At 49.4% G+C, this 14,084-nt stretch overlaps 6 protein-coding genes across 6 annotated transcripts; 4 read left to right on the forward strand and 2 right to left on the reverse strand.

Annotated features, from left to right (window-relative positions):
• Nucleotides 1–1,247: 1,247 nt before the first annotated feature.
• On the reverse strand, nt 1,248–2,380 carry F5891DRAFT_1256330 (uncharacterized protein; the record flags this gene model as incomplete). Its single annotated transcript, XM_041370016.1, has 4 exons — nt 1,248–1,583; nt 1,638–2,122; nt 2,181–2,263; nt 2,367–2,380. The coding sequence occupies 4 exons, from the start codon at nt 2,378–2,380 to the stop codon at nt 1,248–1,250; spliced, it is 918 nt and encodes a 305-aa protein (XP_041219721.1).
• A 5,410-nt stretch (nt 2,381–7,790) lies between these two features.
• F5891DRAFT_1195563 (uncharacterized protein) lies at nt 7,791–8,372 on the reverse strand (the record flags this gene model as incomplete). Its single annotated transcript, XM_041368149.1, has 4 exons — nt 7,791–8,086; nt 8,153–8,179; nt 8,231–8,264; nt 8,316–8,372. The coding sequence occupies 4 exons, from the start codon at nt 8,370–8,372 to the stop codon at nt 7,791–7,793; spliced, it is 414 nt and encodes a 137-aa protein (XP_041219722.1).
• A 752-nt stretch (nt 8,373–9,124) lies between these two features.
• On the forward strand, nt 9,125–9,574 carry F5891DRAFT_961961 (uncharacterized protein; the record flags this gene model as incomplete). Its single annotated transcript, XM_041375861.1, has 1 exon — nt 9,125–9,574. The coding sequence occupies one exon, from the start codon at nt 9,125–9,127 to the stop codon at nt 9,572–9,574; it is 450 nt and encodes a 149-aa protein (XP_041219723.1).
• Nucleotides 9,575–9,956: 382 nt separating this feature from the next.
• On the forward strand, nt 9,957–10,157 carry F5891DRAFT_893707 (uncharacterized protein; the record flags this gene model as incomplete). Its single annotated transcript, XM_041373337.1, has 1 exon — nt 9,957–10,157. A coding segment is annotated over one exon (201 nt), but the record flags the coding sequence as incomplete, so codon positions are not given.
• Nucleotides 10,158–10,181: 24 nt separating this feature from the next.
• F5891DRAFT_962007 (DNA-directed RNA polymerase N-terminal domain-containing protein) lies at nt 10,182–10,588 on the forward strand (the record flags this gene model as incomplete). Its single annotated transcript, XM_041375866.1, has 2 exons — nt 10,182–10,260; nt 10,308–10,588. The coding sequence occupies 2 exons, from the start codon at nt 10,182–10,184 to the stop codon at nt 10,586–10,588; spliced, it is 360 nt and encodes a 119-aa protein (XP_041219725.1).
• A 1,074-nt stretch (nt 10,589–11,662) lies between these two features.
• Nucleotides 11,663–13,401, forward strand: F5891DRAFT_1256347 (uncharacterized protein). Its single transcript, XM_041370017.1, has 5 exons — nt 11,663–11,815; nt 11,864–12,093; nt 12,154–12,446; nt 12,503–12,709; nt 12,771–13,401. Exons 1-5 carry the CDS (start codon nt 11,781–11,783, stop codon nt 13,389–13,391), a joined length of 1,386 nt encoding a protein of 461 aa, XP_041219726.1. The 5' UTR covers nt 11,663–11,780; the 3' UTR covers nt 13,392–13,401.
• The last annotated feature ends 683 nt before the right edge of the window (nt 13,402–14,084 follow it).

Consider the following 14,084-nt stretch of genomic DNA (forward strand, 5'->3'; position numbering starts at 1 on the left):
CGATGTCACCGTCCCTGTCAGCCATCAATGCATCAACATCCTCGCACTCGTGAACAACAACGACGAGTTAGAAATGTTGTCCGTTTCTGCATCCTTCATTGAAGTCAGACAAGCTTTAAAAATATTCTGTCTCACGCACCCACTAATAAGTTGAATGAGCCCAAATAGACACTCCGTTTCCTGCCAGTGGCGAAAGCAGAATCTCATCAGTGAATTCATGAGTCCTTGAAATTGTAGCCGTCGCAGCTGTAGGATGATGTAATTCTGCTCCTACCGAATATGACTATGTATACCACGAGAAATTTGACTTGATCATACTTAGCCATGGATGGTCACCGACATAGACTCGCTAGATGAGACCTTAACAAAATCATAACAAGCTACCTTCGCAGCCAGCAACGGACGGAAGCTCACTAGCGTTGGTGACGTTGATCATTCTCAGTTCCTATCAAATGTTACCTTGATTCTAATGTTATCCAAGGCTTTCCGCAGGACAATGGCTCTAACCTTTGACAGCAAATATAGTTTGGCCTGGTGGTTCATGGCAGAGTTGCGACATACCACCGGTGCGGCCACCGAGGGATGAAAGCTCACTAGCGTTGATGCTGTTAGTCGTTCTCAGTTCCCACCAAATATTACCTTGATTCTAATGTTATCCAAGACTTTCCGCAGGACAATGGCTTTAACCTTTGACAGCAAATATAGTTTGGCCTGGTGGTTCATGGCAGAGTTGCGACATACCACCGGTGCGGCCACCGAGGGATGAAAGCTCACTAGCGTTGATGCTGTTAGTCGTTCTCAGTTCCCATCAAATATTACCTCGATTTAAATGTTATCCGTGACTTTCTGAGGGATAATGGCTTTAGCACCAGTCAAAAAATATAGTTTAGCCTGGCGATTCATGGCAGAGTTGCGACAACCACCATTGTAGTCAGTAAGGGATGAAAGCTCACTACCATTAATTAATATTGTTAATCTTTCTCAAACTGTAGGTGTCTTGAGGCGCAGCGGGCACCCTGTGCTATGCAGACACCCGAATTAGTAAGTTAACAACTGGAATCAATTCGCCGAACTTGTTCAAATGGTCTTTGGACAGCTCTTCGGACAATGTGTGCTAATATCGAGGCCATATATGTCCTCATCAAACTAAGAGGTCCAGTGAAACCAACTTCAAAGCACGAATCAATCGAGGGGCGCTTCTTCCAATTTTCCTCATTCTTTGAGTGAAACGGATATCATTGATATTACTACTCCATTTGGGCTCGTTGGTTGGCCTCATTGAAATGTGCGTAGATGCGCCCGTTGAACTTCTCCACGAGAAGAGGGATACCCTCCTCGTGGCGATGCGTATGTCCAACAAGGTACTCGACCTCAACGTCATCCGAGTCAAGAACTGGGCCGTCGTTCGATTCGACGTGAAGTATATTCCTAATGGCGCGTTTTGACGGTTCACCATAATTCACCGAGAATGCATTCAAGTCCTCCACGCAGTGGACATTGGGACGTACTACCGCATCCATCCTGTCCAAACCTTGCCAATTCCGCGGGGTGGCCTCGTCAAAAGAAAGGTACCAAAATCGGACCTGTCCGTTCGCGTTTGATGGTTAGAAACAGAGGAACGTTTGTGCGCCACATACCATGTAACCTGACCTCCCACGTGTACCAGAATAGCATGAATTGGAAAAGCATCCGACATCACAAAACGGCGTGTTTGGCTTCTTTTGATTTTTGAATTCCGGGCGTATCAATGCTGTCTGACATAGACCTGAAAGCATTGTGGGATCAAAGCCAAATGATTGGATACCCGCACTACTGGGCGCACTCATCGAATCAAAACCTCCCGATAATTGACCTACGAGATCGGCGACAGATGCGGCGTTGGGCTGAGGTAGATTGGCTTCTCTCCAGAAGAAATTATCGCACTCTGACCCCACCGTCATGGTCTTCACGTCCACATCTATCTTGTCATCACTGATTATCGTCGTGGGCTCGCCAGGACTGTCAGGTATCTGCGCTGACGATATGTATAGTGCACCCAAAGCTGTTTGCTCACGCTCCTCCTGAGTCGTCTTTTCTGTATTATTCTGTCCGCGTTGGGACGCTTCGAGATCGAATTCGAGATCTATAGATTGCGTTTATTAATTGGTAGCGACTCGTGATAACAATGATAATTTGCTCACTTATTGGATCCGTCCAATCGATAACTTCTTCGAATAGGGGAGCATGTAGAGCAGCACCATCTCCCCGATCCAGATCGCGCAAACTGTGAGCAGTATGGACACCCTATGTGAACAAAATACACAAAGGTATTCGTGACATCAATATAAGTACTGTACACCAACATAAAAAACGAGTAGAATGCTGACATCAACAGGGTCATCAACGTACACAGCTCGTTCTATCAGCCGGATCAATTCTAGCTGACCATCAGGAGCCTAAGTCACGGATTTTCTCTTTGTTCTTCCAGAAGTCACCAGGGGCGGCGTAATCGAAGCTGGTGGCGGTGTGGCCGTTGTAGAGACTCGTGCATCTCATAGTGTGATATGGCACTTTACACTAGGGAGTATACAGCACCAACTCGCAGCATCACTCTGTGTACCATCCACAGTGATTCCTATATGACGCGCAGCTTTCCCGCGCAATGCGCACCATGCGCGCACCATTCCCGCGCTTCACGATGTATACGCGCGCGCGCGTTCCCGCGCTTGCGCGCCCTATAGCGCCAGCCATCCAGATGCATCCATCCACTGTCCACCAAGCTCCCTAGTGCGTATATTTCCATTTCCTTTATTAGCATAGTTCCACCTTTATTTTTATCATAGTTTCTCACTCATATATATTTTTACATACCTACTCGGTAGCGCTTCGGCTCCGCATGAGCGCGCTTAGGCGCGCTATATAAGTGCCAGCAGTACATACTATTATTTACCTTACTTTTCACCCAACTTTACCTAGTACTTACTACTTAGAAAGTCGCAGTAGAAATCTATTCATTAGCACAACACATCTCACATCCTTTATCTTGCTTATATCTTCACATAAGTTTAGTCTCTCTTATTTCCGCTTACACGCGCGCGCTTTCCCGCGCTTCGCGCTAATACGCGCGCGCGTTCCCGCGCCTTCGTACCTTGCGCGCACCTGCGCTTTCTCGCGCTTCGCTGAAGCGCGTACCTCTAGATCTCCGCTGCACCTGCTTCCCCTTTAGGGTCGAATGCACTTGTCCTTTCAAGTATAGCAGACTAGGCAACGCACGACCTACAACTTTTTAGATACAGTCAGGAGCATTTTCTTTGTTCCTCTCAGTATTGTTGTTTCTACAACTGGAGCCCACCGCGAGGGGAGCAGTCAGCAAGATCTAGTTTTGCGCATCTTCACACTTCACGCTATTTAACGCATAAAGGTCAATCTCTTTGCATATTCAAAAGCTAACCAATTTCTAGTCACGCATTCTCGCGCCTTGTGCGCGCGCTTTCCCACGCCTGTGCGCCTTACGCGCGCACCTATACGCCTCGCGTGCGCATGCGCCTTCGCACGCCTCAATGCCTTATAGATTGCCCATCTGCGGCACAGCAAACGCGCCCAAGTTCAACGGCACTACAGACAACCTCGCCGAATTTATTGACGCATATGAGCAGCTTGCTGATGAAGCAGGACTCCAAGGACACGACTGCATTAAAGGTATTATCCGCTACCTTGAGCGCGACGATCGAGAACTATGGGGAGGTATGCCAGAAGCGGCAGTAAGTGATTATGAAGCATTCATGACAGAAGTGAAGGTAATGTATCCTGGATGGGATGGTAAAAGACGCTACGCGCTCGCGGACTTGCGCGCTATCGCGCGCGAATACGCTAACAAACCAATGACCTCTTGCACAGAACTCAGCAATTACCTGCGCGCATTCAGGAAGGTTATGCAGCCACTCATGGATGAAGACCGTATTGGAAAGGCCGAACGCGACCACCTATTCATGGAAGGAATCCCTAGCGATGCTCAGGCGCAAATTCGCTTGCGCCTTATGATCAAGTTCCCTGACCACCATCCATACGACCCATACCCATTCATGGACATCTTCGCAGCTGCGCAGTTCCTATTACCTGCGCGCGCTTTTCCCGCGCCAAGCGCACCAGTAAGCGCACCAGTTAGCGCACCTGTGGTAGCGCCAAGCACACCAGTGCAAGCTAAGGTAGCTAAGTACAAAGATCGCTACCACGCGCATCGCGCAACACAGGATACGACCATTAGCACTAATGCAACAGCTGGACTCTTCTATCGCGCACCCTCAGATGTTGTACTTGACAGAAAGCCACCAGTTCCTATTCACGTGCCTCGCGCGCGCGCCTTTCCCGCGCCTACGCCCGATTCCCGCGCCTACGCGCGATTCACGCGCACCTCAAGCATCAACTGCGCCAGCATGCAAAGCTATATCAGACTGCATTACTTTAGATCACGAACTCGAACGCGCGCTCGCAAAGCGCGCTGCAGGCGCCTCTTCACTATCATCCTCAGCAGCATCATCTCCTTCACAATCCGCATCATCTCCATCACCATCAATCGCATCAGAAGTCAGGGATGACTCTAATCATCTATTGCACACTAACGCGCCAGTTGAAACACGCGCGCCTATCGCTATCGCATCGCGCGCGCCCATCGCTATCATATCACCAGCAGTCAGGGATGACTCTAATCATCTATTGCACACTAATGCACCGCTAGAAACACGCTTGCCCCTCGCTATCGCATCGCTTAAGGAAGAAACCTCGCCAATCGCACCATCACCATCACTGCTTGCATCACCAGAGGTCAGGGATGACCCTAAATATCTATCGCGCCTTAGCGCGCCTATAGAGGAGCCTTCTGCCACACCGGAGGCTCAAGTCGCATCTTGCATCAACCAGAGTTTGTCTCTGGTAATTCCATTTGTCACTAACGATCACGCGCACATCGCGCTCTTTGCTTCTAGTGACTACCGCGCGCCGGTAAAACATCCATGCATCACACCACCTAACCATCAAGCAGAGCATGTCTCAGGCGACCCTGGCGCGTCTCAGGCGCACCATATTGCGCCTAAGGACGCGCAATGCGCGCGCCTAGAGGCAGTGTATATTTACCCTCATCTTGTTTCGCGCTTTTTGTCCTTTTCACGTTTGAAGCTCTTAAGGAGCTATATGATGATTCCAAACACTTTAATTTCATCTTCTCACCACCCCTTGTTCACGCGCCATGATCACGCGCATCGTGCAATATGCGCGCGCGTTCCCGTGCCTCGTGCACTCATAAATTTAGCAGAGTTTTCACGCTACCGCATTTCTATCGCTTCTCCCCTTTTAAATTTCATTTCTGTCATTCAACACAAGGTATATTCCAATCAGACATCCAGGCGCGACATAGGCGCGCGCCTGACACATACATATGCGCCTAACCCCCCTATCATCACCTTTAACTTCGCACTTCGCACATTTATTCGCATTCTTCGCACTTTTGCTTACCATGTCAATTTCGTTCCTGCACGCCTTGATGCGCACTATTCTCCTTCACCTATGCGCCTATTGCGCCTTGATATACCACCCTTACAGCCCATTGGCGCAACATTTGCGCCTAATTCTTCACTATACATGTCTCTCGCTAATGAATTTGCAGAGAAATGGCCGTTCCTCGCGTGTTCGGCCAATATAATCAAATTCGCGCGAAATTGCGCCAAGGCGCGCACATCGCGCGCATCCTATCAGCTTGTAGGGCGCCTCTACACCCCTTGCTGCGCCTCCCATTGGCGCGCCTTCAACCTGCAGCGCGTTGTGCAGGAATTCATTCTGCCAGTTACAAGCCCCCCCAAGCGCGCCAACTGCCTCGCGCATTCCAACCCTACCTTGGGTCAAGCGTTAGCTCGCAAGAGACGCGAAGCGCGCTAGCCACGCGCACTCGCACGCGCTCAAGGAGGAGGATCAAGCGCCTCAGCCGCGCATCAAAGGAGGAACATATACCAACACTGTTTCATAGGATATTGTTTGTTTTACCCTGGGTTTCGTCCAGCGCTCTTTCATTTCATTTTCTCTCATTATAACACTGTCCAAAAGACTAATAACACACTGATATATATGCATATAGGGATTGCCTAGAAGAACATAGAAGAAAAACAACCATAGATCGTGCCCGCCTAGCTCAATAGTATTATTTTCTCTTTGCACGCATGACGCGGCACCATGCCCCTTTTTACCTTAGAACGCGCACATATGCGCGCAGTCTTCCCACGCTCACACGCACATACGCGCGCAATATTCACGCGCCCATACGCCTCGCGCGCGCACACATGCGCGCTTCCCGCGCCTTGCTCATAGGAAGGTGTAGATGTTGACAGCTGCACGAAGAAGACAAGTCGGATAGGACATCCGCAAAGTCTACCATTTTCCCTTCATATTTTCACATATAGTTTTACTCACAATGTTCAAACCTTTAGCATCTAATATTTAGCGCGCCTAGCAGGACTTGGTCTGGACATGGATTGGATCGCTCCTGGACTGCGCCACTTTGCATCATACCCACCATACAACACATGCGACAATCACGCGCTTTCTCGCGCCTTGTGCGCGCGCGCTTTCCCGCGCTTTACGCCATATGCGCGCATCTCGCCCACACCTTGCGCGCCACATCCATATCACTCTCGCATCATCGCCCCACACCCATGGCATATTATTCACATCAGAGTCACCCTCGCAATCCACCATGCTATGCTTCATTCCCGCGCCTTCATGCATAGCGCGCGCACATTCTCGCGCCTCGCGCATACCATGCGCGCGCACCTTCCCACGCCTTTGCACCTTGCGCGCGCCTGCGCTTTCGCATACATTGCATATCACGCGATAATTCCTGCACTCGCACATTCATCACCCAACAACCAAAGCATCGTACAAGCATCGCACTTGCATACTCTCACGCAAAATCCTCACCACGCGCGCGCTGAGTGGGGACACTCAGAATTTAAGTCCCTGGGAGATGTAGAGACTCGTGCATCTCATAGTGTGATATGGCACTTTACACTAGGGAGTATACAGCACCAACTCGCAGCATCACTCTGTGTACCATCCACAGTGATTCCTATATGACGCGCAGCTTTCCCGCGCAATGCGCACCATGCGCGCACCATTCCCGCGCTTCACGATGTATACGCGCGCGCGCGTTCCCGCGCTTGCGCGCCCTATAGCGCCAGCCATCCAGATGCATCCATCCACTGTCCACCAAGCTCCCTAGTGCGTATATTTCCATTTCCTTTATTAGCATAGTTCCACCTTTATTTTTATCATAGTTTCTCACTCATATATATTTTTACATACCTACTCGGTAGCGCTTCGGCTCCGCATGAGCGCGCTTAGGCGCGCTATATAAGTGCCAGCAGTACATACTATTATTTACCTTACTTTTCACCCAACTTTACCTAGTACTTACTACTTAGAAAGTCGCAGTAGAAATCTATTCATTAGCACAACACATCTCACATCCTTTATCTTGCTTATATCTTCACATAAGTTTAGTCTCTCTTATTTCCGCTTACACGCGCGCGCTTTCCCGCGCTTCGCGCTAATACGCGCGCGCGTTCCCGCGCCTTCGTACCTTGCGCGCACCTGCGCTTTCTCGCGCTTCGCTGAAGCGCGTACCTCTAGATCTCCGCTGCACCTGCTTCCCCTTTAGGGTCGAATGCACTTGTCCTTTCAAGTATAGCAGACTAGGCAACGCACGACCTACAACTTTTTAGATACAGTCAGGAGCATTTTCTTTGTTCCTCTCAGTATTGTTGTTTCTACACCGTTACTGGAGAGTCCCTACGCCCTTTACCCATTGACTTCAGTGCCTCCTGGAACGGAACGATCGATGACGGTTGCGCAACATTGAGATCAGGCTCCTTCTTGACAGGCGCCAGGGCTTTCTTGAAGCTTGGTAATTTGGCTTTCGGTTTCGGCGCAGAAAAGAATGAGGAATCGGAACGAACATCTTTGACGGCGAGAACGGGTTTCGTCTCTTTCTTCATGGCTGTTGGCTTTGACGCGGAAGTAGTAGGCGCTACAGCGGCCTTCTTGGCAGGTGGTGGCGGTTTTGCTGATGTAGGCAGGAATAGTGTAAACAAGTATGGAAACGTGGTACTTCATATGCTCACCTCAACACGAAAGATGTCGGAAGATCGATCCCAACCTAATGTTTCACCTCAGCACGAGAAGCTCCGACGAACTTGTTACAACGCACCTTGACGTAGCCATATGGCTCCAAGCCTCACGTTCTGCAAATGTTAGTTGGGCTGAAGACAACCGTTGACATAACTTGAAAACACCGAAGACTGCCAGCCAATGACCCGCTTGTGAGTCTCTTGCCATCTGGGGAGAAGCATAGTGATCTCACCGTATAGTGCTTCTCCAGCAAACTAAGGACTTGCTGCTCGAGTCTACCGTGACATCTCTAATGCGAGATCGCACCTGAAATTGAATACAGCGACCAAGGACGGCAGAAGAACAAAGAGATGACAGTACACACGTGAGGTGGGACGAAACGAGCCTGAGCGCTGAGCCCGGGCTGTGGGCTGAATCTAGGCCTGGTCTTTGACAAAAAAGGTAAATAATTCACGCACACAGGTGCCTGGACGTTTACAGCATTCTCTCGTTTGAAAACCAAACGCGATTGATGAATTCTAAGATATACTGAAGAAAGTCATGCATTCACCGATGCAGCTACATGTCTGGTCCATCAGCCAATCGTTGTCCCAGCGCCGGATACCTAGCAGCTATAGTGAAATGACTTGGATATCAAAACGAGAGGTCATCAAACATTTCCTCAATTTCCCCGTCAAACTCAAAGCCGTCAGGATCTTCGTCATCTCCAAGTTCCTCCTCCCCTATTTCATCACATTCGTCTTCGGACTCGGACTCACCAATTCGGTCGTCATCCAAGTCCATCTGTTCGTCATCTTTTGCTCGTCAGTTGTCGTATTCTAGGCAACGTCTTTCTTGTCCTGCTCGTCTTTATTCAACTCCCACAAAGACAGCAAATGCGCCTGCTACCGCATTCGCCCAAGTCCCTCTCCCCCATCCAGATTATACTTCCCTGTTAGCTCAGAAGGAAATTCCAGCAAACCACCTTGTAGCTATGAACGGCTTTCTGAAGCGCAGGACCCTGTACACAATCCTGCCAACCCCCCTTCCAGATGACCGTGCTTCAGCTTTGAACAGCTTCTACTTCACTGATTCTCCAACTCAGGACCAGCTTGCTGTCATGGATGCATGTTTGCATAACCTGTATGACGTTCCCCGTGCAAAGCAGATCTTCGAGCAGCTTAGAACCACCAAGTCCCACGAACCCTTGCTCGAGTCTCGCATATACAATTCTTTCTTGGAGGCCTATATCCACATGGCATTTGTCAAGGAGCCCGAAGATAGAACTTTGTGGGTTGAGGATGCGTGTCACCTTTACGACCTCATGGAAAAGGGTACAGATAGAGTCCACCCGACCGCGTCTACATATGCTATAATGTTGTTAGCATGGAGACGGTACGCTTCATTAGTCTCCTTGCCTTATTACTCTAACCACTTTTTCTAGATTTAATCCCGAGTCTGACACGCCCGTCCACCTCTCCGACCTGCCCAACCCGACAACCCTCCTTAGCAACCTCATAGAGCGAGACATTTCACCCACTGCTGTCGTCGCCGATCGCGTTTTGGCATCGTCAGAAGAAGCCTCAGAGATCATAAAACTCCTCTCCAATTCTGCAGTAGATCTCAATCATCCTCGTATATTGGCTGAACTTGGTCAGGCAGAATTCCTTGGGAGTCATGTCCCAGACCCATTGGAGGGCGTCCCAGAGGTCAAGCCTGTCCTACGACTCGCTGTATGTATTGCGTGCTTTCGTTTTCATCTCGCTCACATCTCCTTAGACACCTTCGAAGAAACCTTGGATGAAAACGGGAATGTAATACCTGCGCAGTCTGAGGAAGAAGTTCCCTTCAACCTCGATAACCTCCGCAAACACTTGGCTCAGGTTACCCTTGCACGACGCGTCCTCCCAGAAGACCTCGCTTCCCGACAGAAACTGCTAGAAGAATCAGTTTACGACGTTGCAGTAGAGCGCCTCCGTCACGAAGCCAAACTTTTTGACGAGCTAGGTTTAGGCAACCGCGAACTTCATCATGCAGATTTACAAAAGTGGATGTGGGACTGGCATCAAAAGCTCAAAACGCGTCTCGAGGCAGAAATAAAAGAGATCATCGTTGCGGAGGCAAAAATATGTAAGCATATACGCGCTTGTCAGACATTTGTATTAACCGCCAGCTAGCTACAAGCAATCAAGTCCAACGAATGGGCCCCTTCCTCTCCCTTGTTAAGCCCGAGAAACTTCCCCTTATCACTATCCTTGAGATCATGCGCCTCCAAGGCAGCAGCGGTGTCTCAGATGGGATGAAAACTGCCTGGGCGCTCCTCACCGTCGGGCGCGCTGTCGAGAATGAGTACAAAGCTGAGATGTGCAAGCGCAACCATATCGCCATGCACGCCCAGGCGAGTTCACTGGTTATTTCACGGGCCTCGGGTACAAGGACTTGCATGCGCGCCGGATGACGGCTGCAAAGTACATGGAGGACAGCGAGGAGTGGACATCAGAGTAGATGCAGGTACTTAGGGTGCGCGTTGGGAGTATCCTCGTAGATTGTCTGATGGATTCCGCGATGATCGAGCGGACTGCTGTTGATAAGCGCACCAACGAGGAGATGTAAGTTTGCTTGTCTCTTGTATGTTGCATCAGTTGAAAACTCTCTGCAGTAAAGAGAATTAACCAGCGTTTTTTCGAACGCTCGTCAATGGGCATGACTGATAAACATTCCAGAGAGCACCCGCCAAGGTCCTCGGGGAGACGGATGGCCTTCTTTCTACTATCTGGTGGCAAGACCTCGTGCGTGATGTAGTAAGCTCGATTCCGGTATCCTGTTGTCCTCAGATTCTAAGTACAAGAGTGATAGTTCAAATTACTCTCAGAGTCCGAAATCCGTGCACCGTGCAAAGTGGGCGCTGCTTTCACCACGGTCTGTGTCAACCCTTTTGAATATTTATTATGGCTTCGATCGGAGCTCGAGTCTCGTGGCGTCGTGTTCCATCGGCAATACATAAGGAGCTTGGACGAAGTCCAGCCTCTTGTGGGGAAAACCGGGTTGTTGGTCAACGCCACGTCTCTCGGTGAGCACATGATAGCTATGCCAGCTACCGATGGTTATTGACGGTCCGGATCCGAAGGTTCACGGTCTTTGATCGGAGTAGAAGATACAGCAATGTATCCGATCAGAGGACGATCTATTATAGTCGATATTACAGCCTGACTTTTTTAACAAGTCGTATCTCAGCTGCTTTTTCAAGGAACAAGCCTACCCACAGCACCAACATTCCACATAAGCCTCCGCATCCACGGGAGGGTACAAGCACCCTACGTTCGCCTTCCCAGCATCCGCCACAGGACTTCACCACTTATCTGCTGCAATCCGCTGTTATAGCAAACATTCCATGACGTTTTCAGCGTAACTCGGAGGCACTACTTATGGTTAAATTGTAGTGTGAGTTTCATCATTTTAAACTTCCGACTTCAAATTCATCGGTCCTGAAGCTAAACCTGGCAGGATCCATTTTAGGCCACGGTCGATGGCTCAGATCAGTTCTGTATCGAGTCGTAAGTAGTTAGCCCTGGGAAAGATGCTTACGATCATTATTTGCCCAGCCTTTCTCTCTGAGATTGACGGCATACTAGTCGAGATGATTTGAATGTATGATGACATCCTTTGTCGCGTTTATAAAGCTGCGGTGAGTTCAAATATTTTGTTTTCTCGCTATATCCAGTGACGCTCTCAGGTTGCAGTCTTCTATTAACTCTATGGTCAAATCAATTACTTCCGCTCGTCAGCGTACTCGTGCACAAACCGCAGCTTTCCTCCTTGGAACTCGTCCGGACCTGCCCAGTGTCGGGGCCAGTGAGATCACTCGCATGCGCGCGGTCCGGCACTTTTATGAGCGGATGACTCAAACCCCATCATTAGAAGAACTCACCGTACAACAGCCTTGCCAGGTTCAACTCGACAAAAGTACGTTAAGCGTGTGTATTTCAGGTCTGATGAGATGCTGATCATGTCATGTTGCATTAGTCGAGTTTAGAATTCCTTTACACACTCTGGATAGAAACCAATCAACTACTTATGTGGACCGCTCTCACTCCGAATCAGATTGCCGCATAGACATACTCGACTCAATTAAGGCCACGATGGATGTCTCAAAGACATATCAACACTTGGGGTGGCATTTGTCTACCGCCCGCCGCTTAGACCCACCTCATCGACTTTTAACATCGCATGATCTTGATAGCGCTTTCAAGGCTGCGAGGACGGAACAGGGATCTGGCAGGAAAACAAAGCAAGTTTTTATCGAAATTCTCAATACTGTACGTGTTTGGATGGTTTCAAGCAGTCTGCGGCACAACATGACATTAACTTGCAGGCTCGAAAAGAGAAGCAAATACGACAGCAGGCAGGTACATCTCCTGCAGGCGAGTACAAAAAAGAGTTGGCAACAGTCACAAGTAAGTTACGCTGCTCCGACCATCAGCTTGGAGAGGACACATTCTGCTGGGTCGATGCATCTCATCCCGACGCTCCACACTATCCGTTGTGCACACGGGACCTGCAGGAGTGGGCTAAATATTTGGTGCGTGCACGTTTATTTGCCTGCGAGGATACGGCATAATTTATGTTCTTGTGGATTTTAGTATGAAACTGGAGTTCCAGACTTCGTCACTCTACCCAGGACACCCCATTTTAATGAAGTTCGAAAGACACGTAAGGAGCGAACTCCGTTGTCGCTCCAGAGGGTGTCCACCGAAATCATATCACCCGTCATACATAATCATATTCACCTTTCGCCCACCACCGATGAGATGACCTCTGGTAACTCGGGAATGCTTGCGAGAGAACGAGGAGAAGCTCGTATGGCTCTCCAACCGCTCAAGAGGACTTTTGCGCTCTATATGGAGAGCGATGAGGAGTCCGACGACGACGAACCGCCGCAACATATTGAGGACGTCCTTGGGACCGTCCATTCTCATTATCCTGCCATGAATTTTCCCCAATATGTCGAGAAACTGATGGATCACGGCATATTTTATTTGCCTACAGCGGCTCATTTCAGTGTTGGATTCTATGAAGATAAAGTCGGGATGTCGGAGGGCTCCGCATATACCTTCCAGAGCTGTGTTTCCAAATTTCACATGAAGGCCGAACTTGCAAAGGAGAGAAGGAAGGCTAAAGGAAAGAAGAAAGCACGAGCCCATGATGGCGATGAGAATGAAGAAAATACTCCCGTTTCTAATGGTAGTCAAAGTAGCATTTGATCGAACGGTGCACCTCGCCTCGCGTTTCCATTTGACTTTGTGCTGTTGTTTACTTGGTATTCCAGAATTCATCTAATGTAGCCTGCTTTGCATTCCGCGACTCCTCGCGCTGTAGTGTTGCCGGAGTCTCGTCTGATTCGTTTTACAAGAACCTTCACATCTCTCCTGTACTAGTAGTCTTGCTATCCTCTACTCTTCCTTCTCCTCAATATTAATTCTCTCACTGTTAATATTTATTCGCGAGTCTCTTGTTCTCGCCTTACTATCACGCATCGACTCTTTCAATGTTAGTTCTCTCATTTTCACCCGAGTCACGCGTTAATACAAAGGTTTGAGCTATTTGGCTCACGCGTTCAACGTTCACCGATTAAAGTTCTAAGTCCAGCCCATCAGAGTTTGAAATTGGCACGGAATAGGTGCAGGACGGATCAGCGGACGCCGTGGGCGGCGAAAATCGATGGTTTTGAGCTAGCTCCAAAAGCTGCTGGACCGGTCAGAGGGGTGCCTGGGTGAGCACAATGTAACATGCCTAAGGGAAAATGCCGACACGCTAACCGAGGGACTGCGAATTTCGCACATTAATAGGACCGTCAATCTTCCGTTTGCACCCACCTTCGGTTTGGGTGGTACCCCGACCTCTCCTCCCGCCAAAAAACCGCGCTGCATGCTGCTATACTGCAGATTGACGGTTCT

Source organism: Suillus fuscotomentosus (assembly GCF_016647785.1).
Source record: "Suillus fuscotomentosus strain FC203 chromosome Unknown F5891scaffold_84, whole genome shotgun sequence".
NCBI classification, from domain to species: domain Eukaryota; kingdom Fungi; phylum Basidiomycota; class Agaricomycetes; order Boletales; family Suillaceae; genus Suillus; species Suillus fuscotomentosus.

What these genes read in the sequence shown, in the direction of transcription:
- F5891DRAFT_1256347 (XM_041370017.1), top strand. Translation starts at nt 11,781, where the DNA reads ATGATGACATCCTTTGTCGCGTTTATAAAGCTGCG. An exon ending in GTCGCGTTTATAAAGCTGCG is followed by an intron (nt 11,816 to 11,863) that starts GTGAGTTCAAAT and finishes TGACGCTCTCAG; the next exon opens with GTTGCAGTCTTCTATTAACT. An exon ending in TTATCGAAATTCTCAATACT is followed by an intron (nt 12,447 to 12,502) that starts GTACGTGTTTGG and finishes ATTAACTTGCAG; the next exon opens with GCTCGAAAAGAGAAGCAAAT.